The 24,263-nt window shown below is 35.3% G+C and overlaps 1 protein-coding gene across 1 annotated transcript in view; it reads right to left on the bottom strand.

Annotated features, from left to right (window-relative positions):
* LOC149801964 (alpha-1-macroglobulin-like) overlaps positions 1-24,263 on the bottom strand; it is a 146,424-nt gene that overhangs the window by 63,332 nt on the left and 58,829 nt on the right. Inside the window, exons 17-20 of the mRNA XM_089956362.1 lie at positions 21,714-21,863; positions 16,227-16,320; positions 9,290-9,375; positions 4,370-4,439 (exon numbers count right to left, since the gene is read on the bottom strand). Coding sequence (XP_089812488.1) covers positions 4,370-4,439; positions 9,290-9,375; positions 16,227-16,320; positions 21,714-21,863 — 400 coding nt within the window. The remainder of the gene's footprint in view (positions 1-4,369; positions 4,440-9,289; positions 9,376-16,226; positions 16,321-21,713; positions 21,864-24,263) is intronic.

A 24,263-nucleotide genomic window follows, 5' to 3' on the forward strand; every position in this document is an offset into this window, starting at 1 on the left:
AGAAATCACTGTCCATGAAATAATACAAGTTTCAGAAATCTGAATATCAGAATTTAAGCATGTGACAGTGAATAGAATAAATCCCGCGTTTGCATTTTTTGTTTTAAAAGGTAACCATTTTTTGTATTTCCTAATCTTTTTGAAGTGCTCATGCACATAAATTTAAGTTCAATCCCTTGATAAAATTTATTAGATTACAATACAAGATAATTAATTTAGAGATAAATTATTCATATAAGCATAAATACACAATGTAATTTTTTTGGTTTATTTCTATTCGAATTCAAACGTTATTTTTATTTATAGTGGTGAAGCCTGCCAGGAGAGTTTTGGATCTGAACCATTAAGAGAAAGAAGCCCATGCTTGATGAAGAGACTCAGGAATACATCTTAAGTCCTAGTCAGTAACTTATTCCGTAAAGTGAGGAGGAGTGTTGGAGAAGAGTAAGCAAACTTACAAACCCAGCAACAATAAAACTTAAGTTAGAACTCTTTTGCTTAGTTGTCCTGTCATTACAACAAAAATGATGATACAATGAGGATATTCTCCATTCTGTGCAAAATACAAAGTAATTCTGGGGAAAATCTGGACCAAAAAAACTATTGAAAGTCTGTTAAGTGTGAAACATTATACAATGTGGCCCCGCTATAGCATGCTCCATTACAATATGAAGTTGGATAAGACATGATCATGGCATGACTAAAAAAATTCAAATACATGTATTTTTCTTGTACATTTTTTTCTTTAAAAAGTACAACAGAAATAATGGGCAAAAAGTTTATCATTTTGGGGAAGAGATTATGTATGAATCCTCATACAAGAGAATCATGGCATGGCTCCTGAAATTTCATATACATGACTATTTTTTGTGCACATGAAATTTTTTTTTTTTAAAAGCATTAAAAATGTGTAAAATGTTTATTCAGGAATCATGCTGGGCTTCACCAATCTCACAAATTGCAATTTATTTCCTTACTGGCAAAAAAATATACCATCTGGGTTGGGTTTTTTTGTGACAACATTGTTGGCTGTTTAAACTTTATATATAATCGTGGGTTTGGAGGGGAGAAATCCAAATGCACCATGAAAGGAAGCTGCAAACTTGGATATAAAATGCACTGGAATCTACATATTGTTAAATAAATTCTTTGTTCATACTGACAAGCCATCTTAACAGTGCACTGTTATATCATAATCTGTTTATGCTGATATCTGGCCTGAGTAATGTATGCTATGATACACTCTCAAATAGTCATGCTAGACCTAAGGTACATTTGACCAACCTTTGAAGGCAGAAACAGGAACCACATCAACTTACCAAACAATGGCTATTTCTTAGTTGTACAATGTACAGAGAAACAGTTTTACTGAAACTTCATAGAAAACTACTTGACTTTTGAAGCACCTGTTGCTCTGTATAAATACTCGGGAAATGAAAAAATAAATTCAGTCTCAATTGATGTTCTACAATTATCTGATGTTGCCAGTGTAAATCAGTTGTGTCCTAGAAAGCTGGACTTTAGTGGTAACAATAACACATGAACCCTTCATCAAAGGAAGCCAACTACAATAAAAACAAAGCACCTTCTCTCACAGGAAGTAAGCATCAAACTTAAATAAAATTAAGTAAAAGCAATGGAATCTGAGGAACTGTTACACTTTCCAAAGTGACTAGAACATGTTTATAGTGCTGTGAAAGTTTCCTTTTAGCAGGAAAAAGTTTATCTCTACGATCGCTACCAACAGCACAAATGAAATTTCTAAACATTTGATACCATTGACACTTGGCAATCAAATTAACTGAAAGTGGGGCATATTGCAAAGATGGTTGTCAAACTTTCTAATTTATTCACTTTTTTTTCTCCATATGAAAAGCATCATTTCCTGGGTAGCCTCAGCAAGATGATAGCAGTCTCCAGCTGACCAAAATCTAGGCCAATTTAAGTACATGTACATGCATAGCTGCAAATCCTTCCAGGCTTGCAATTAGTGAAAATAGAGATAAATAGTGAATCTGGACATGAATTAGTGAAAAATACAATGAAAATAACTCCATCCACCCTGACCGTCAATGCTACACTATATCAAGATTGCAATATAAAACTAAAACACTACATATATGCAGAAATATATCTGAATTTCTATTTATTATGGTATTCATAAACTTCACTTGTTCTTGTGGTTATTTATCAAGACGTGATACTGCGGCAGACTTGAACTTCCTCAACTGCTTGATCATAAATTTGTTTTCAGACCAGTTCTGACTTCTTGCCTGCTGGTTGATCCTGGTGACTAAAATTGCTGACAAATTTTTCTGTACCTAAGTAGGCCTCAAAGTCCTATTTTTCCTCACTAGAGAAAATACTCTTTCACTGATCACTGTCTCTGTTGCTGTGAGAACTGCACAGGAGCTGCAGCACTTTTGGTTCTTCCACAGGAAAATTTGGAAACAATCTTTGAGTCCGGTAACATTTGTTGGAACAAATGTTTAGCATGGTCTCCAGCTGATAAAAGTAGATTGTGTTCAACAAGAAAACTCACAAATAATGCTTCAACATTGGTAGCTTGCAGGTCTTCCGTTGATGGCTTAAAATATTCCAGGGCTAAAATCTGCGAATTCTTAATTTTCCCAACTTATACGTGTATTTTGCAACCAATGTGCTTCCTCACATCATCTCTGCCACCATACCAATACTAAAATTTGTGGCACACTGTGTGCAAAAAGTATGATTTATATCAATGATTCATTAATGGCAGAATGACACATGCACGGAGCAAAATTCTGGTTAGGTCATAGTTTCTCTCAAAAGCATTTATAAAACTATATGTAATAGATTAAAATAGGCTAAAATGCTTGCTACCGGGCCAACTGTACCAATATCGTGACCAGCAGTGCCAGACCGTTTTGGCAACTGCCAATATCACGACTAGCGTTTAATGGGAAATCGGTTATTTTATAAAAGATTTAAAATAATTGAGAATTGGAGAATTCATGAATTTTTTTATTTTGGCATGAATCCATGAATTGCTGAAAAAAGTCATGAAATTCATCCTAAAATCGTGATGGTTGGCAGCTATGCAGGACCTACAACTGGAGTTCCAGCATGAAGAGATAAATATTAATTTAGCAATGTATATCAAGAACTTCAAAATGAAAACGCCACATTTTATCTATGCACTCAAGGTTCTGTCAGGCAAATTAGATAACTGGCAGGGATGAGAACAAGAATAACAGGCAATTCACTAACAATATTGGAGAGCTGAATATTAACTACTGAATATTAATAATTTATCTGTGTCTTTCAAGAACTTCAAAAGCTAACTGCTGCATATTTTTATGCACTCGAGGTTCTGTCAGGCAAATTAGATAACTTGGATGGGTGGGGGTTGAGGACAAGTCTACCAGGCAACTCACTTACAGTATAGCCCATTTCATGCAGACTTCGGTGAACTTCGTAATTTGCTCGGAATTTTTATCACATGGTGGGTGGTCAGCTGACCGTAATAGGTGGTGGGTAAAATATGGCTAATGCTTCAGCATAAGCATCAACTTCTGTAACTACTTCATCATTTATCGAGTTGAAAAATGAATATTCAACAGCGATGCAGCCGCAGATGTTGACGAAATTTAATATTGGAACCATCCTGTCTAATTTTCTGGAAACCAGGGCGGATTTCAAACCCATATGAGAGAGTAGCTTTGAGCTGTTTACATCTGGCCATGTACATGTAAGTAAGTAAACGGTGTCGAAGTAAACAAATTTAATCCTGGCAATCAAAGAGCAAGTTGTTCAAACTATTTCTGTGCATCCGAAACGTCATTATAATAAATGAGTTTCATATGAGTTTATCAGATTTGTTTTTGAAAGTCTGTGGATAATTTACATATAAATTTCAATCATTTAATTAATTTCATTTCCGAAATATTTCTAAACAACAAAGGACATCATTTTGTTATGTACATGTACCCACCAGCGTTTGATTGGCTGGAGTATAAAGTAACTCAGGAGGTTATTTGGATAATTACGGAGCAACTCAGTTAAATTTGGTATGAAATGGGCTACTGGTGAGACCTTATATAGATTTAGAGGGAGCCTGGGCATTGGATCCATGACATTTTAGTACAAACTTCCCATTTCCTCAGAAATTTATGTCAAATAATGGGCTCAAAACTGCCTTAAAAATCAACCAACCACACTCAATAGCATAGGCAGTTTAAATGTGCTTTTTCGGGAGGTGAAGGAAACTTGAAGATTCAAACAGTGGGTGGTAAGCACTGGCCTGTGCAGAATTCATTATCAAACCTGCAACTGCAGAGGTGGTAAGCAAGTATTATATTTACTGCAAAATGGTAAAAACAACACTTACAATATGGTGATGGTTCCGAGCATGGTCTGGTCTCAAGAAGTGCATCAGTAACCACTAGCATCTTGGAACTCTGAAAGGAACAATTAAAATTTGTATCAAAATCATTACTGCAACCTTCTGAATTTGATTTTCAAACTAAAGGAATAGAAAGCAAATTATATACCCCCTTGTCTCCACATTATACATTAATGCGGTTTAAAATTAACCTATAATAATGTCTTCATATAAAACAACTGTATGAGAAAGGGAAACAACTCTAAGCAAACATTACTTAACAAAGGGATTGTTCAGTGTATATAACCATAATATGTATTAAGTTTTTTTAGCAATCCAACAAAAGCCAACCCAAATGAGTCACAATGATGCATAATAAGATGTAAATAATTTCTCATAAAATCAAAAACACTGACAACAATCAAAAACACATAGCACTGTTTCCCTGTCTACAAAAATCTGCAGTCTTTTGACTAACAACAATCAAAAATATTGAACACTTTTCCCCTGGCTACAATTAGTAATCATTTGACTGACAACAGTTAAAAACAGCACTGTTCCCCTGACTACAATCAGTAATCATTTGACTGACAACAATCAAAAACACACAGTACTGTTCCTCTGATTACAATTAGTAAGTATTCATGTGATAATGGACAACATCCAGCTTCTGGCATGATTAGTTCATTGTCTCTTATCTGTCCCTTCACAAATCTGCAAGTAAGCATGGAACCAGTCTACATTCATGTTGACACTGCAAATATTTTGACAAAAACTGCTGCAAAATTCCTGACTGGACCAAGGGTCATTAGTGTGTCTGTGTGTGTGTTATCAGAAATGAGAACTAATATAAGTCAATTTGTCACAATAATCCAGCTAAAAATGCACAATGATTGTGTATGACATCATTTAGTATTTCCTAATTCTTGATTTTTTTCTTCATAAAGTCACAAGTTCCACAGATAAGAAAATAGAATATAATTAACAATACCATGGCTCACCTCTACATAACTTTTAGCAGTCTCAAGCAGTCATTAACATGCAAAACATAAATTCACAATCAAGTAACAGTGAAAACAAAATGCTTGCCTCTGTGACAGTGCATACAAGACAAAGCAATGAAAAAGAACACTAATTTCATTATATTAAAGTAGTGGTACTGTAACAGATTGTAACAGGAATAATGTGAATGGCACATTATATAAAAGTAGTGGTACTGTAGCAGTTTGGAACAGGTTTGAAGGATAAAGACACAGCAGCACAAATAGGGTTATTTAGTGCCATGGAATTGGAATGTGAATTGCCCAAGGACATACCAGGGTGTTTGATCCAGGCTGGTACAATAGTAGGATTTGAATCTGTACCCTTTAAGTCACAAGTCTAGAATCCTGACCAGTGAGCCACTGCATACTGTAACAGGAATACGGGCAATACGGTGAATTGCCTGCCCCATGGTGAATAGTCCTCCATATTAATAGCTGAAACTTGTTGTGCAAAAGTGCAAAGGCTATTTTATTTCTTCAGTCACAGAAACCTTGACCATTAAATTAATAGGGTTCTTCCTTATTCCAAGTACAAACCATCCATACAATTTGGTAACTAGAGATGGCAGACAGCTCAAGTTATTGTGCAGAAATGAAACTGGTAACATGCAGATGGACAGATTGTAACATAACATGCAACCCCTTATGGCAGGCACATAATCACCAGAGTGCGTGTGCGTGATTAGGATTTTTAATGTAGCTTTAACAATTTTTCAGCCATATCGTTACGATGTCTGCAGTGTGGCAGTTTATAGTGATGTCTAGCACTGGGACATCATGCCGCAGACGTGTACCATGATGTCCCACCCAGTCAAATTATCCTGACACCAGGCCAACCAGTCCTAACACTAACCTCTTAAAGCTGAGCACCAAGGCAAGGCAGCTGTTAGTACCTTTTTTTTGTAAGTCTTTGGTATGACTCAGACAGGGTTTGAACCCATGACCTCTCACTTGCAATGTGGATGCTCTAATCACTAGGCCACCAGAGTGGTCCCAATCACCAGAGATTTTGTTAAAATCTTGATCAACCTCTATAATATAAGGCCTCAAATGAAATTCATGCAGTTTACACACACAAAATTCAACAAGGTCACTGAAACATGAAATAAAGGTCACACAGACCTCTTTTGCTATATGGTTTTGTACTTCTCAACATGCATTTCCAAACCAAGATTCATCATTCTAAGAAGACCAGTTTGCATATAGTATTCAAGAAAACCCATATGCCAATCAGCTAAATGCAGAAACTAGGCCAAAGCCAATGAAAATGGATATGGTGAGACTGTTTTGGTTGCAAGGATGTGGTGCTAATATAAATGTATACCATCATTAGTATCACAATTCTAGCAAACACCAAACTTGAGAACAGGGACATAAAACAAAATTATAGTACGAAAAGCATACAATGTGAGCTGCAATAAGGATGTAGTGCTCACATCCCTTCACAAAGTTTCATGAGTCTAGATAGGATAGTGTACATATAACACGCAAAAAAAAACAATGGTCATAAACAGTAAAATGTAGGTCACAATAACCATCTTTTCTGTACAGGTGTGGTACTAATACAGATGTATACAATCATCTAGTTTAATGATTCCTGCATGAACAGCTAAAACAAATTTTACCCGTAGACACTGAAGCATAGTAGAGGTCAAAGCAACCTACTCTTGTGATGGTGTATTATTGATCAAAATGCATCTCTGGCTATGTTTTCTAATTCCAAGTATAATAGGATGCACACAAAAAAGAACCTACATGGGTAACCTAAACATTTAAGAGGAGAAATAAAGGTCATGGTAACCTTTTTTTATTTCTAAAGGTGTGGCACTAACAGAGGTGCAGAAAATCATCTAGTTGGATGATCCTAGCATGAACAGTACTTGAAAAATAAGCTTAAAACAAAACTGAAACCAAGTCAGTAAAGTATGAACTATGGGTCACAGTGATCAACTTCTGTGATGCAGTTGTATACTTTCCTTGACCCAGTTTCATGATTCTATGCATAACAGTATGTATACAAGTTGCAAAAAGCAACAAAACCTAACCAAGAATGAATAAATAATTACATAAATGTACAAAGTTTACCGCTTAGTTCCCTCCCCAGGAGTGGAACCTATGATACCAACTCCATTCTGCTGCCATGGACCTAGGGTAAGAGAACAGTTGACATGCAGTTTGACAATATACATGTATCCACCAACTTACAAAATTTTGACTTGTGCAAGTTTTTCATTAATGCGATTTGATATGAATTATTTTTTCTTTTAATTATTTTTAGTAAAGACTAAAAATAATGACATTATTTGTCTAAAACTAAAAAAGTTGAATTCATAACCGGCTAAAATGAATGGTATTAAAGTTAATTGAATTATATATTTATCAATTTAGATTAAAGGCAGTGAAACCAAAGGTTTTGAGTTACACAATATTGAGTAACGTGACCACACTTGAGAATGCTACTATCGCCTAAGTTGGGGTTAGCTGTATATATCCTTTTATATGTACCAAGGCTGATGCAGATAATATGGGTAGTACAACAAATCCCTCCTTGGGAGTTGCTGAATTCACAGAATGAGGACAAGGGGCTGAGAACACCCAAACATAGATCAAATGGACCAGAATGTTTTCCATTTATGGGCACAATTTGTGTCCTGTTGACTAAGTAGGACCTGAACCACAGTATGGCTGTATCAAGAATTTTGAAAAAAATACGTGCTGGAGACAGTGAAGTATTAATTCAACAGTCTAAGCCCAAATAGTGTTAATGGCTGATAAAACTTTTTAAAATTGCTAAACAGTATACAAATTTAATTAGGTGTACATCAACAGACCTATTAAATTTGAATTGGCTAGATCAAAAAATGGTTCCTTAGTCCTGATGCTAAACAGACAGACTGCAAAGAGTCTCAGTAATCAAAATGGACAAATTTTAAAGAAAGATAAATCACTTAAAACAGAATAAAAATCTAATTAGGTCATCTGATTAGACATGTAAATATGTTTATCAAATTTAAGTTGCATGGCTTTTGCATAATTAAAATTTTATAATTAAAAAGTTCAAAATGTGTGACCAAAGAAATCTACTTAAAAGAGAAATAATCAACTAAATTTCTCAAAGTTTTAGTTAGGTCATCTAGCATACATACTTGCTTTTATGTCAAGTTCGACTGCAAACAACATAGATCCTGATTTGCTATCACATAATGCAAAGGGAGATCAGTGTCTACATCACTTATCCTTTTCATTACTCATAACAAACTGTTTAGACCTGGGTCTGTGCAGTTTGCATTTGGATTTGAATTTTAGGCACACATATATTGTTTATATGAAAATATAAACAAGCTCAGAAAAATCAATTTTCAAGGGGCCTCTAGAACTTCACCATGATAATGGATTCAGATGTATGAAAGAATGGCAGCAAAACAACATGTTCACAACTGCAGTCATAGTGGTGGACATAGATGCAGTTATATTACTACAAGTTTATTAATAATGATGAATAAATCCCAGAAACCTATGATGTTTACCCAGTTCTGGACTGCATGGTCCTGATACATCACAAAATGCAAGTTGGACAGATATACCACATTGTACCTTGTAGCCTAGAAATGGTGAACAGATGAAAAGATGCAAATAGATAAAATAATAAATTAATTATCTTCATTTTGACAAGTGTGCTGAAAGGCCAGGTGTATCCATTTCTACCCACCCCACTAATTTGCCAATACTTTCATACAAAACGTATCACACTGCTGCTGTCATAACAAAAGTGATTACTTTGCCTCATCATGCTGTGGGTTAGGCAACAACAACAACAACAACAACAACAACAATAATAATAATAATAATAATAATATGGTCCTCAAGTGGTTCTAAATCTCACCCTGAAGGCCTCGATTGAATCCTTAGTCTCTGGGCGTCCAGATGTGAAGTGGTGGTGGTGGTGGTACATGCCTTTTGACACAGTTTCTAAAAGCAGGTAGAAGAATTATCATGACTACTGTGCTGCCAAAACTGCCATAACATATATTAATGGATCCAGTGAAACCCTGTAATAACACTTCATTACAACAAAAATTTGGATGTAATACGATTGTGCCATGGCACCTGAAATTTTAAAATAAATTCACAAAAATTCCTGATGTACTGCAAAACCTTCCACTCCCACCCCTTTTGTAGGCCCTAATGGCTAAGCATGCATCATTTTCTTCAGTTAAGCTACTTGTTGGCTGCTGCACAAAATGTTACATACTACTATGGCATTGTAGAACCCAGCAATCATGCTATTGAAAAATTTCACTGTACCAACCCATTAAGAATGTAATTTATAATTCATTTTCTTAGATTTACTTGGATTTCATCTATGTATAAAGGACACCTACCCCAAATGGCTCATAATCCAGGCATTGTCCAGGTTTCTAATATATTGGACTAATTCAATTCTATCCGGTCTTAATGGTTTTTTTTACACAAGATTTATGCCTTGGGCTCATGAAAACCAAACTGACCATTGTATCATTAAGTACCCCATTTTAGTGGTTTTATGTTTAGCATACCCCCATTATTACATAGTTATGTTCAATATACCACATTATAACACAGTCATGTTCAGTATACACAATTAAAACTCAATCTTGTTCAATGTAGCCCAATGTAACTCAAATTCAATATACCCTATTAAATAACAATGTTATTCTATATGACCTATTATAATACAACCTTGTTCCATATACCCCATTATAACAATTTTTATCAATCTTGTTGAGTATAACTAATGAAACCAATCTTTTTTTGTACACCCCATTATAACACACACTGTGCCTAGAACACCATTACATTTTTTACAAGTAGGGCATGCGGATATTGGCATGTGTCATGGGCTCAACAGGACACTGCACAGGCACAGAGAACAAAATGGGAAATGAACCATGAATAAATTGTAATTCAAATGTGTCGTTGTAAGTATATTATTTTGTGGTGTGAACTGATACTGGCTAGATGTTTTAATCAACTAGCAGATGAAATATACAACACACTGTGTACATAGTTCACTGACCCTTCATGTGAAGCTGACCATGGTATCTTTCAAGAGTGTACAAATGTTTTTGACGTGGTACATATACTGTATATACTCATGTATAAACCGAATAATTTAGGAAAAAATAAAGACTTGGAAGGACATTGGCTTATCTGCAGGCCAATGTGTAAACTTGACAGTTTTTAGGTCTTTTTGTTGACTACTGTAATGGCTGTAAATCTTGAGACATGAAACAATTTTTGTCCATGTCCTAAGGCATGTACAAAAAGTAACTTTCGATAACTCAAAAATTATTAAACTGTTATAAAGTACCTTGATTTTGTTATTATTTTGCATGTGCATATTTTCTGATTTCTCCAACACGAAGTTAATTAAAGGTAGATACAGACTTCATAATTTGTTGACCGATTGAGTTTACCAGGAAGATCATGCTGATCGATAATGTACGGTCTGACAACCGTGCATAGGGTCACTTAAATCCTTATTTATTCCCAAACATAGATGCATTTCAGCTAGTCCTTAATAGCTGTTTCAGTTATGTTGAATCATGCACTGAGGAGTTACTCATTTTCAATGATATAAACGATCCTACAAAGTGAGGTAAAATTTTTAAAAAGGTATGCATGTTTATTCATACAAGGCACATAACCATCATAATTTACATGTTCATGAAGCATGGTAATAATAAATACTAAAATTCTCATAGAGATCAACTAAAGATCAAAATCAATTAATTTTAGTTTTGTGCTTTAGCTGAACAAACATAGCTTTCCACACAATGGAAAGCCTGATGTTTCGGTGCCTCCTATGTTGATAGTTGGGGAAATTGTCTTTCGTTTTGCAAGAGCAGTACATGCCAGTTAATCATTAAAACCCTGAAACTAGCTTGTGATAAGATGGAATTTTGACTGGTAACTATACCAGTTTAACACTGGTACATACGGTATAAAAATACCAGGTGTTTACTCGTGCAAGTTTCTTTCATGGGAATGGAGCTATAACATATGGAGTTAAAGCATTCGTAGTGTCATTCTTGGGATTGAAATTAATTGTTGATTTATTTGGTGTGGTTTTTTTTTTTTTGTTCTGGTATTTTTTTATTATTGTAGATGTAAACAATCATTACTTTACGTGAATACTGTTTAAACATAACATTCTATTTAGCTAAGAAGCACATTCTTTATACTAAATTATTTGGTCACAATAATAATTCACAGGTAATACAACAGAACATGTAGGACTTTTCTTGTTTAGAAGAAATGAAAATTCAAGAAATAATGTAATAATCAGGAGTTCTCTGCATAAATCGGAAGATATCATGAAATCAGGAGGTAGGCATGGAGCAACCACAAAAATAGAGAGTTTTTTCCTCCCAGCGTGAAAGTTGACAGGTATGGTAAGGTCGTTTACATCAAATCAAACTACAACTCAGCTTTATGGTACTAGCATAATTTGCAAAGCATTATAGCCAAAACTTTATTATTGTATTTTCAAAAAAAAATTTTTCAGATGAGTCAACTCTAAGAGATGTACTTAATTCAGCATGTAATTAAACCTACAATCACATGTGGTGGCGCCATTATGAAAATACATTCAGTAGCCTAACTGCGAGCATTGAATTGAAATGGATTGTTTGGTTATTGTGTTGTCATACTATGATTACATTTTAATGAGTTTAGGTATTTACAATTTCAAAACAAAGTAAAAACGTAATTACTGGTGCACTGATATAAAATGTCCAGTTCAATAATACATTCACAAACAATAATTGAGTCAAAAAGGAGAGGAGTGTTACAGGAACTCGCGCTTGCTAAATTCTTGTCATCGTTCAATTAAATTATACACAAATCTAACTTAGGCAGAAACAATAAGAAAACAGAAAATCAAATAAATTACTTTTCAAACATGTTTACTACCATTTCATTTTAATAATCATGCACGCAACCTCGAGATAAGTTCACATGTAAATTTTTAAAATAAATGTTGCCTAAATAAATGCATTTAGAATTTACCTCGTGCATCTTGAGATGACTCTGAGTTTAGTTGGCTTATACGCGGGTCATGCACTTTTTAGTGTTTATGCCTGTTTAGTTTGGGGGTCGGCTTATACGCGAACACACTTTAAGACAAGTATATAAGGTAGCTATATGGTGAATATTTACCAAAACATTTTAATAAAAAGTCAATTCATTCGAATGACAGTTTCATTTAGCATGTATAAATTATATTTTCTTTTCATGAAATGATTTATAAGTTGTCAGTTCTATGCTTAACATTAATATTTATATGCATCAGTGCCTGTATTAATTAAACACTGCAGAGGAAAATAGGCACTCAAAACAAAACTGTACCTTGAAGTTCTTTAAAATGGAATACGTTGTTGTAAGCTTTTTGAGTAAAAGTAGTGTTGATCATTGTTGAACTGATAAAATGGTATCAGAAGAGCTTCTGCTAGTCAACTATGCAGTTGGCTTCTTTTGTAGTTCTCAGTTCAGGAGAATAAATACCTAAATTAGCACATGAAATATTTGACAAGTGTGTACATTACCTTCTGTCAACAATTGGATTATAAGCTGATGACTTTTGTTGTTTTATTTTGTGTTTGATGTCAGCAAATGTATAAATAAAATATTTGAAGAAATTACAATTTGTGTTTTAAACTTTTTGCATACCCTGCACCCTTTGTAAATCCCCCCTTCCCTCCAAAAATCAAATTTGTATAACCTGTGTATAATATGTTATTACATGTGCATATCAGTATTCACATAGTAATTCAGCCACAATAATTTGTATTATATTAAACTTTATTCTTTTTCATAATAAATCTGTAAGATGAAACAACATAAATTCACTTGTCTTTTCCCCAACTCGACATAACCCGTTGATAGTGATATGCAAGTTCTGCTTTTTTAGCAGCCTTGATAAAATTTTCTTTTCCTTTCCTTTTTATTGCCACTGATATTCTTGGCTCAATGTTCAATCTTTTCTTTTCTCTCAACAGTTTTTTTTCTTCATTTCAAGCTTGAAATGATACAAGACCATATCAAGAAATGTTGGAATAAGAGTCATGAAGAAAGTGGAATTCCATTTTAAAACAGAAAAATCATGACTGACAACTGTATGGCTGGCATCCACTCTAAGCAATTATAAATGCCAGCAAGCACAATAACAACGTTGAAAATCTGATAATGAGCTGCTGTTTTTGGTCTAAGATACAATGGTTATTAGTCACAAATATGTTGAGTTTTGGAAATTGGACGAGCTGCTGTTTTTGGTCTAAGATACAAGGGTTATTAGTCACCAAGATGGTGGCTTCTGGAAATCATAATGAGCTGCTGTTTTTGGCCTAAGGTACAAGGGTTATTAGTCACAAAGATGGTGCACTGGACTCTTGTTTATGCCCCAAAAATATAGTAGATGGAGCAGAATGGATCAAATTTGTTTCCATGCCAGGACATTCCGCATATTATAATTCAGGTGCCATTTTTTAAAATACAGAGCTGAACTGTTAAAGCTCAAGATTTACAATGGACGAAGGTGGCTATGATGTTGAAATGGAAAATTGTGACTACATGACAATGACCTAATAATAGCTCAAATTAAATTTGCAATAAAACATGGATTTGTTTTTAATAGGCAAATGGTATAAAAGACAGGCCTGTTTATGCTGACAATGCAATTGAAAAAGGTGTATTAAAACTTTTGGAGGTATGACATATAAAGGAAGGCTTGCTACGCCATACAGATTTTCAACACTAGAAGTAGACACAACAGAGGCACAGAAACAAAGGCTGCCAGAGAGGATAAGCAAACCTGTGTCAGCACAAGATTAGCTTCCATCCATTACAAGTGGAGTCACAGATGTCAAGCTACTTGCTGCATCAGGATACAAGGATCCAATGTTTAAAGAAGCAGGAACTTGATAGGTCTCTCAATGCAATAAGCTAATGGTCTAAACAACATTCTTTAAACGTACTATGATTCGCTTTCAATTACACTTGCTAAGATTACCAAGCTCAATAAAAACCTAGACACAGAGAGAAAAAAGCCAAATGAAGCTGAAGATGAAACAGCTGCCTTAATATATGATACCATATTACATATCGTACTTGGACAACCAGTTTAATACTATTCTATTAAAATTCACCCTATTATAACACAAACTTGTTCTGTATATGCATTACAGCACAATCTTGTTCTAACCACCACAATATAACCCAATCTTGCTTGCTTTGTACATCCCATTATAGCGCAAGTTTGTTTTGTAAAACCTATTATAACAGTCCTGTTCTGTACACCCTATTATAACACAATCTTGTTCTGTAAACCCTATTAAAACACAATCATGTTCTGTACACCCTATTATAACACAAGCTTGTTCTGTACACCCTATTATAACACAATTTTGTTCTGTACACCCTATTATAACACATTCTTGTTCTGTACACCCCATTATAAAACAATCTTGCTCTGTACTCCCCATTATAACACAATCTTGTTCTGTACTCCCCATTATAACACAATCTTGTTCTGTACTCCCCATTATAACACAATCTTGTCCTGTACACCCTACTATAACAGTCTTGTTCTGTATACCCCATACAGCCCAATCTTGTTATAACCACTCCAATATAACCCGATCTTGCTCTGTACACCCTATTATAATACAATTTTGTTCTGTACACCCAATTATAACACAATCTTGTTCTGTACACCCCATTATGACACAATCTTATTCAGTACACCTCATTATAATGGTCTTGTTCATTATATCCCATTATAATATAATCTTGTTCTGTATATCCTATTATATTATTCAATATGTCCCATTATAGACAACTATTGTTCAGTATATCTCACTATAACAATCTTGTTCAGTATGTTCCATTACAATAAAACTTGATTCTGTATACCACATTATAACACAATCCTGTTTAGTATATCTCTTCATAGCACAATCTTGTTTAATATATCTGACTATAGTACCATCTTGTTTAGTATATCCTTTTATAATACAATCTTGTTTAGTTTATCCCGTTATAACACAATCTTGTTTAGTATATCCCATTATAACACAATCTTGTTTAGTATATCTGATTACAATACAGTCTTGTTTAGTATATCCCATTATAACACAATCTTGTTTCGTATATCCCATTATAACACAATCTTGCTTAGTATAACCCATTATAACACAGTCTTGCTTAGTATAACCCATTATAACAATCTTGTTTAGTATATCCCAATTTAATAAAATCTTGCTTGGCATATCCCATTAAAACCATCTTGTTTAGTATATCCCATTATAACAATCTTGTTTAGAATATCCCATTATAACACAATCTTGTTTAGAATATCCCATTATAACACAATCTTGTTTAGTATATCCCATTATAATACAATCTTGCTTAGTATAACCCATTATCCATTATAACACAATCTTGTTTAGTATATCCCATTATAACAATCTTATTTAGAATATCTGATTATAATGCAATCTTGTTTAGTATATCCCATTAAAATACATTCTTGTACAGCAAAGCCAAGTTTAGTACAATCTTGTTTAATATATCCCATTATAACAGTCTTGTTCATTATATCCCATTATAACACAATCTGTACATTATATCCTATATATATAATGTACACCACGTTTTAATGCAATCTGCCAACTGCATAGTACCTAAATATAATGTGGCCTTGCTTATAACAAGGCAAACTTGTATGGCCCCCCATTCAGGTAGTTATGTGCCTCTTTTTGCCTGGCACATGACTATCTTACCATTTTTATTCTTCTTCATACAGTATTTTTCATCATCAAACCAGTAGCTATGGTAACGACCACCAGTCTGCACTTTCTTTACTTCATCAAGGACCTAATTGAGGGAGAAAAATGAGTCTAGTAAACTGTTTTACAAGAAAATACATTTCACTCAGATAAAAAAAATCACTAAATCTATGCACACAGCTAAAGTGCACAACTTACGGCCCATGGACCACATGCAGTCCATCAACACATTGTGCAGCCCATAATCAATATCAGTACTCAACACACATTTATGCTTTTATTATAGACAAAACTATCGCAGTGTGACCTGGTTAGTTGCAATCAATATCAATTCTAGCCAATGTAAACATTCAAGTTGTGCACCACTGCCAAGTCATATATGCCAAAATATTATGTGTCACATGAGAAACATTTTCACCCCCAACTTCCAATACAACCGTTTTCAATCTGCTTAGTATTACAAAAAAGGAGACCTTTCTTGACACTACAATATGCCTGTAAACTATATAAACACTATAATATATGCCTGTAACCTGTATAAGCAGTAAACAGTCTTAATGGTCATGAAAAACTATTACCTCAAGGCAGTTTATACAAATAGGGTCATATGACAACTAGGGAATCCTCCTTAAGCAAGCTGAAGGAGGCTGCCATTAGAAAGATTGGCATGTGAGGATATGGTAACCAGAGACCTAACCTTTTGTTCTAAGGTCTCCAGTGTTTTAACTGGAAGGTAAGCCTAGGTCCCTAAGAAAATACCCACTTGTTTTACTCAGGCATCCAAAGTGGACTGTTTAATGGGCCAGGAAGGGGTGTGAACCTAATAACTAGTTGCAGACGCCAAAGGTCTCAATGTAGCAGGGGGACAGACAAGCCCTTATGCTATCTAGCAAACTTCTGGACCTTACTAAACCTTTGGGAAAGTCCTTAAAAAAGCTGAGTAAAGAAGTAACTACAGATCTATGCTTGAGGTAGCCCCAAAGAGTCTCTCCAAGCTTAAGAATTTTAGTGTCCTTAAAACCTGAAGGCTTAGGGCACATATCCTGGAGTAAAGATGGAAAACAGCATTAACTACTTTGTAAAAGAACCAGATTTCCTTTTCCTCTGGTGCTTTGATCATCCAATGGAATGAGGCATATGAGAATCAGTGAGGACTGGCAGGATGTCTCCATCCTTCTCTCACTCTTGTGAGGCAGGACTTTGTGACCCAGTGTTGTTGGGAGACATTTTTGGAAAAGGGAACTCAACCCAAGACTCCTCACACAGAGCAACAGGACTGTCCCTAACGGCAGACACTCCTGGGATGATTGGGGAAGTTCTGTCCCCTTCCTCCTTTGTGACTCCACTTCCTAAGTTTGTAAAGACAACACATGGACTGTAGCATCAATCTCTCTATCATGGAGCCAAGGTTCTGATGTCCATAGTTGCATACTGGAGAAGGACCAATCACTTCCCTGTGGTGGAAGACCCCACATTCCTTAGAGATTTAGTGGGATTATAGGAAAAAGGATGCCCATGTGATCCCCTTCTTTAGTCTAGCATCTATATGCCACTTCTGAATCTTTAAGGTTTCAGATATTGAATGGGTGCTGCTTCTCCCTGATGGGTGAGGTGGGGTCCCACTGCCTTACAAGACTGAAGATGGTGCTGCTCTTCCCTTGTGCAAGGGGCACAACTCACTCTCTGCACTGCATGATTGGAGAAGGCACTGCTACTCCCTCACAGGAGGGCGCAGCTCATTCTCTGCCAACTAATTTCCTCACTATGAAGGGACCTTGTGGGCCTTGTGCATTCTGAAAAGACTTTTAACACTCCTACACTTAGAACTGTGGGACTCAGCTATGGAAAACTTACTTCCTCCTTTGTATGTCCATCTGTGTTTTCAGCAAAGTCCCAGGTCTAATCTGACCTGAGACTGCAACAAGGACAACCATCTGTCCTTGTACAATTCCTACAAGCTAGGCAGGTAGGGAGGGTATGTCAATGGACCTTTTGTGCCCAAAACTCCTCACACTTTGCTTAGACATTGCTGCAACAGAAAACTCTGAAAACATGAACAATACTTTTATGAAGCACCATGCAAAAATATTTGAATGAAACAAAGCCAATGCAATTCAAACAACAAGGCCTTACCTTATTAGATGTCATCTCAATTAACTGAATTGAAACCACCAAAAAAGTAATGTTTTCATCAAAATGAAGTCAGCAAAAAACTAAAACAACCACAAATATGATGTTTCAATTGCAGTGACATCAGCATTGCTTTATACAAAGTTTTTTGAGAAAATAAATGGGAACACACCCAGCTAGGCACAATGCAAATACTAAAATAATAATAAAAAAGAATACTATCCAATACTGATTTTTATGAATGAAAGATATTCAGTCACCAGGCACAGAAATAGGAAGTAAATTCTGGTGTGCAACATCCTTCCACAGAATAAAAATAGCAAAAGTGATTTAATGAAATATAAACTCAGACAGAATTGAGATGATACTGAAGACAAAACTGGAAAAGACAGACAAAGACAAAACACCTGCCAGAGCCAGAAAAAGGAATAAAATAGTTCTCACAATAAATGGTACCTGGGCACCATTCGGTCTGTGTGTGCATGTAACCTAAATGCAAGGTTATAAAAAATGGAAACAAAAACAGCCATTAATGAGAGAAAGAAAATTCCAAATAGGATTAATATCTGAACCAAGAGTAATTTCACGGTGTAATGACAATGCACATAATAAAAATGCTCCATCTGCTATGCATGACTTGAAGCAAAGGCAATTTTCTTCAAAGTGTAATTTATGGTATTGTAATGATGGCAGCTACTGAAAAAGAATGAGAGCTAGTGTATATGCGCTAGATTCATTGTTTCACTTCAAAATCTTTCTCAAGATCACCAAAGGTGGGGGATGAATTCTCATCACAAGGTCAATGGCATTTTCTTCCAGGAAAGAGTAGGCTATACAACATTAACAGGTAAGTATTACTGATATTAAAACTCAATTGGCTAAGAATAGCAATGGTGATATTATTTTAAATTCTTTGTGGAAGAACTCATTAGTCTAACTTGAATGCATAAAGTTCACAAAGTTAAACAATCCAATTTATCTGAATTTCAGTATGTTAAAGCAACAAACGGTATAATTATTCTTTGTTGCCATAAATTATGATGCTTACGCCTTCTTTATTACAGATTACTTGGTATTTTGCAATCATCATTCCCCTTTAGTTGGATTTTAAGGTAGTTGGAATAGTATGGAAGTGTGATCCATTTTTGAAATGCAGCTGTGATTCAGGGAAGGATGAACCATAGTCAAAACGAGCAGAGCCAAATTTAAATTTTTGAACTCACAGATGGAGTTTGAACTTAGGTGGCAAATCAGCAAGAGAGAAGATTTTATTATTTGTACACACTGAAAACACCATATTAAGATTAGACATTCTGTCGACATAGTAACACCACCCAGCATTGGGACAAAACATGAATGCAGAGCTCAGTCCCGAAAGTAAATGACTAGTGTGTCCATTGCATATCTGCAATTCCCTCATGGCAATATAGATGGATACGTTAAGGTAATTTTAGATGCCAAGAAAAGTTTAAACAAGATTTTAGTTCAAGCCTGAACAGCAGTACCATCCAGTCTCTTGTCAGCGCATCAACGAAGTATGATGATATCCTGCACTATTAAACTGGTGAGAACAATAAAGACTATATCTAGTGGATTTTTTTGTGAAGCTGTATTTAATGTGTGTATGGTTGTGATTATGAGTGTGTACACACATACATGTTTCCATTGTGATATCTGATAATGAAAAGGGACAGACAGTTTAATTTTGGGTTAGGCTGGGCTTTTGGGGGTACAAAATTTCCAGCACCCAAAGATATTCATGCTCTGATTTGTTGAAACTTGAGAGAACTATGCTAGTTGCCTTGACATACAGGTTTTCTAAAGTGCTAAATAGTTTTGCATTTATCTGCATGGTGGCCCACAAAGCTGCAAGCCATGCCTTGTCAAAAGCCTTCTTGAAGTCAATGAAGATATGACAGAGGTCCTGTTGATGCTGCTGATACCTTTCACATAGGATTCTAAGGCTGAAGATCTGTTCAATAGTGATATGTCTTGCTATGGAAGCAGCCTGTTCTTCAGCAATTATTTGCTCTGCTTGGGGTTTCAGTCTATTGAGGATGATCTTAAGCTCAACCTTGCTTGAATGGCTGATGAGGCTGATTGTTTGGTAGTTATGGCACAGCTGCAGATTCCCTTTCTTCGGAAGAGTGATGATCAGACATTGAGTTCATGTGGTGGGCCATTCTTCTGAGGATTATATCATAAATGGAAATGGCTTGCTCTCCCATTACAGCTACTTCAAAGCTTTTCTTACAAATAGAGCAAAATGCTTTGTGTTCATTTCCTCTGAGAACTTTTTGTTTCACCATGTTTTATCAGACCTCGCAATCCATTGGGCTTAACAGGGTAGACATGGTTTGAGTGACAACATGGTTTGAGTGACAAAGTCAACATGATTTAAGAAATGGTTGAATTACATATTTATGGATCAACTCAGGAAGTCTAATAACAATCCAACAACTTTAAAACTGACAAAATCCGTACCATTCTACAAATGTCTGGTTTAAAAGTTACTTCCCTTTGTTCCCTTACTGAGAAGATAAACGGTAGGTGCCATCATGGCAACTGACAAACTCCAATATTTTAAATCAAAGAGTTTGTTCATGGAATGAGAATAAAACATGATAAAGATAAAAGTTAACTCCCAATTCCTTCAAAATTCAAAAATCTTGTAACAATCAATCATTTTTATGAACTTTCATGAACATGAAGTGACCACCTGACATTTCACAAACTTCAGTGGTAAGATGTGCAATAGGTTACCATCCCATTGTAATCATTGCCTAGGTTATTAGATTCCATACCTATCTGGTATAATGTTTGTTTGCTAATGACATTTGTACATTTACCATTCAGTCAAAATATTTAAGAAAACCAACATGAGTAAATTCATTCGCTGACAGTAAAGGATAAGTTAGGTGAACCGCAAACATGCAGATGTAAGGAAATAAGATAAACTTTTTTGCATTGCTGTCACTTATGCAAAGCTTGAGAATTTGACCAATCCATCAGTGGTGAGATATGTCAATGACAGGCCTAGTGGTAGGTATAGGGCATTCAAAATCATAAGATTGTAGAATTGAGTCCAGCCTCAACTCCTATGTGCTCCAGCAAGGTTTTAATCTCACCTGTTCTGATCTGCCCAGCTGTAAATAGGTACAAACATCTACTGAGAGTTAACCTACACAGGACTGCTGTCCAATTCAGGAGACATTAAATACTTACCTGCTTCCCATTATGATAAATGGGACAAGATCTCATCATGATAACTGGGACAATATAAGCCTCAGAAAGACCTTCACTCTTCTTTAACATTTATGATAATTTACAAAGGTCAAGTGAAACACCTACCCTTGCTGGGGTCAGCTGATGGTCCCCTCCCATCAAATTTACACTTTTGTCCACCATCCCAACAGAGCAGAGCGAATTGGGTGAGGCCTGCAGTCTGAACATGGTCTCTTCTCCAGGCCTCACTTTAGCCGATGCAAACTCCATCTTCACCTGAATGATGCAAAGAGTCAAGACATGAAAGTAAGAAAGAAACAAATAAGTTGATAGATTGATGCATATTTTTATATACCATACATGCAATTAGCAGATGGACTATATTAGAAGGTATATACAGTTAGAAGACAGGTTGATTGATTGACAGACATAAGATAAAACACAAAGAACGCAAGAACAAACTTAAAGACCTAATAAATGTTCCCTACCTTAAATATTTTCAGCATGTTTGTGTTTTTTAATTTTATGGTGTTTTTTTTTATAATAATATAATTATGTTTCTTTATGTTTTAGGTGTTGTCTAATGTTGTACAGCGCTTAGAGCTTCTAAAGATTAGATGCTATACAAAGTACTCATTATTATTATTATTATTATTATTATTATATAAACAAAGCCTTAAATTATAATTTTAATTGCAGTACAGTAGTCCCCCTCTTGAACGGCCCCCCTGACAGGCAGCCACCCACTCCTTATGGCCAGAATCTGTTGGCACCGACGAGTTTGTGTTCAAAAGTACCCCTCGCGAAAGGCCACCCGGCTAACGCGACCAGCATATTAGTGCAATAATATAAAATTTACCCCTCACAAGCGACCACATTTTATTTGAATATGTATCCAGAACCAGTATTTTATTCATGATGTGTTAAGTAATCTGATTTCTGTTTCCCGATGTCAGGTTTTCGTTACTGAAAGAAGTGTTGAGTAAAGTACATTTACCACTAAGGTTAATATATCATTTACACCTCACGAGAAGCCAAATTTATTCCATAAAAATCGAGAAAGACTCAAATTTTAATCCATACAAAAGGGTACGTACATGTAATCCAATTAGCCTTATTGCTGTGTTATCATAAGATGTCTGGTTTAGTCACTGATAATTGTTAAGATTACAATTATTGAACAGTAGTAACAGCTGCGAAGTGGCAGTATCGATGTACAATACCCAAGTCAGCAGGAAAATGGCTTGATAGCCTTTATGGCTTCCCTTAGTAAGACATTGAGCTTGTTCACTTTGATAATCAGTGGCTATTACTACTGACAATAATTGTCAAAATTACGAATCCTAATGGCCACGAGGTCAAATCTGCATGTTGTTAATGGTACATATCGAAAGCCGTTTTGGCTTCTCTCACTTGTGTAAAGAAACGTTTAAAAACAATAAGGTACCAGACTGCGACTAATGAATCACGTGACAAGATCACTTCCTTTTAAAACACACGTCAATTTGTTTAGATGCATACAAAATTATTTTATCAGTATTGTAGTTGGCAACATGAATAACTTACTGCAAAAAGATCAACATGTCATCGAGGAAAAGAAAAATTATCAGTTTAGAAGAGAAAGTGAAAGTTATTCAACTGACCGGGGGGGGGCGGCATCAAGGATCTTGCAGAAAACTAGTGTCGGGAAGATTCAGATAAATAATATCGTGAACGATAATGAAACAATTCTGCATAAGTGGGAAGGTGAAATGGACAGAGAAAGGAAGATTGTTTGTGCCAGGAGACGTTTGTATCCTGATTTGAATGACAAGAAAAAGCAACAATTTTGTCAGCTGAATTGGGATATGACGACTTTACCGCAAGTAATGGATGGTTGCACAGATTTCAAGTGCGACACAATATTAAGTGTTCTGTCCTTAGTAGAGAATCAGCTGATGTTAATAATGAAGTTGTCGAAGATTGGAACAAAAGACTAAATGATATATGCAGGGGATTTGACAGCAAGGATATTTTTAATGTGATGAGACTGGTTTGTTTTTTAGACTGTTACCAACAAAGTGACAGATGATGTGATCTGTAACATAATTATAAAGACAGTTTTAAAACTATATTAATGGTTATTCATAGCATTCTTTTGAAAATGATGACACAGATTGTTTTACATTTATTTCACATGCATGTGACTTTTTAATGAAAATATTAAATATTTAAAATTAAATGTACTTGTGACTTTCTTCATATGTATTTACTATTCGCATTTGTCATCCCCCTCTAGAAAGGCCACCCGCATTATAAGGCCACTTCCCTGCTGCACTAGGGGTGGCCTTATAAGAGGGGGACTACTGTATCAGAGAAGAAACTCAATTATTTACATTCTAATACATACGATCTTGCCACCCGCATTATAAGGCCACTTCCCTGCTGCACTAGGGGTGGCCTTATAAGAGGGGAACTACTGTATCAGAGAAGAAACTCAATTATTTACATTCTAATACATACGATCTTGCATATTACTCAGGTATACCTGCAAATTGCATATACTATGATCTGCCATTGCATAATTTACCAGCAGATCTGGGTCTATGCAGTTTGTAAGGAGTAATCAATAGAACAAATAATATCAACCTTGATCTGCTGGCACATACATGACAGTAGATCAAGGTCTGTGGTATT

Source organism: Sinohyriopsis cumingii, chromosome 4 (genome assembly GCF_028554795.1).
Source record: "Sinohyriopsis cumingii isolate HCF-2022 chromosome 4, ASM2855479v2, whole genome shotgun sequence".
Classification (NCBI taxonomy): Eukaryota; Metazoa; Mollusca; class Bivalvia; order Unionida; family Unionidae; genus Sinohyriopsis; species Sinohyriopsis cumingii.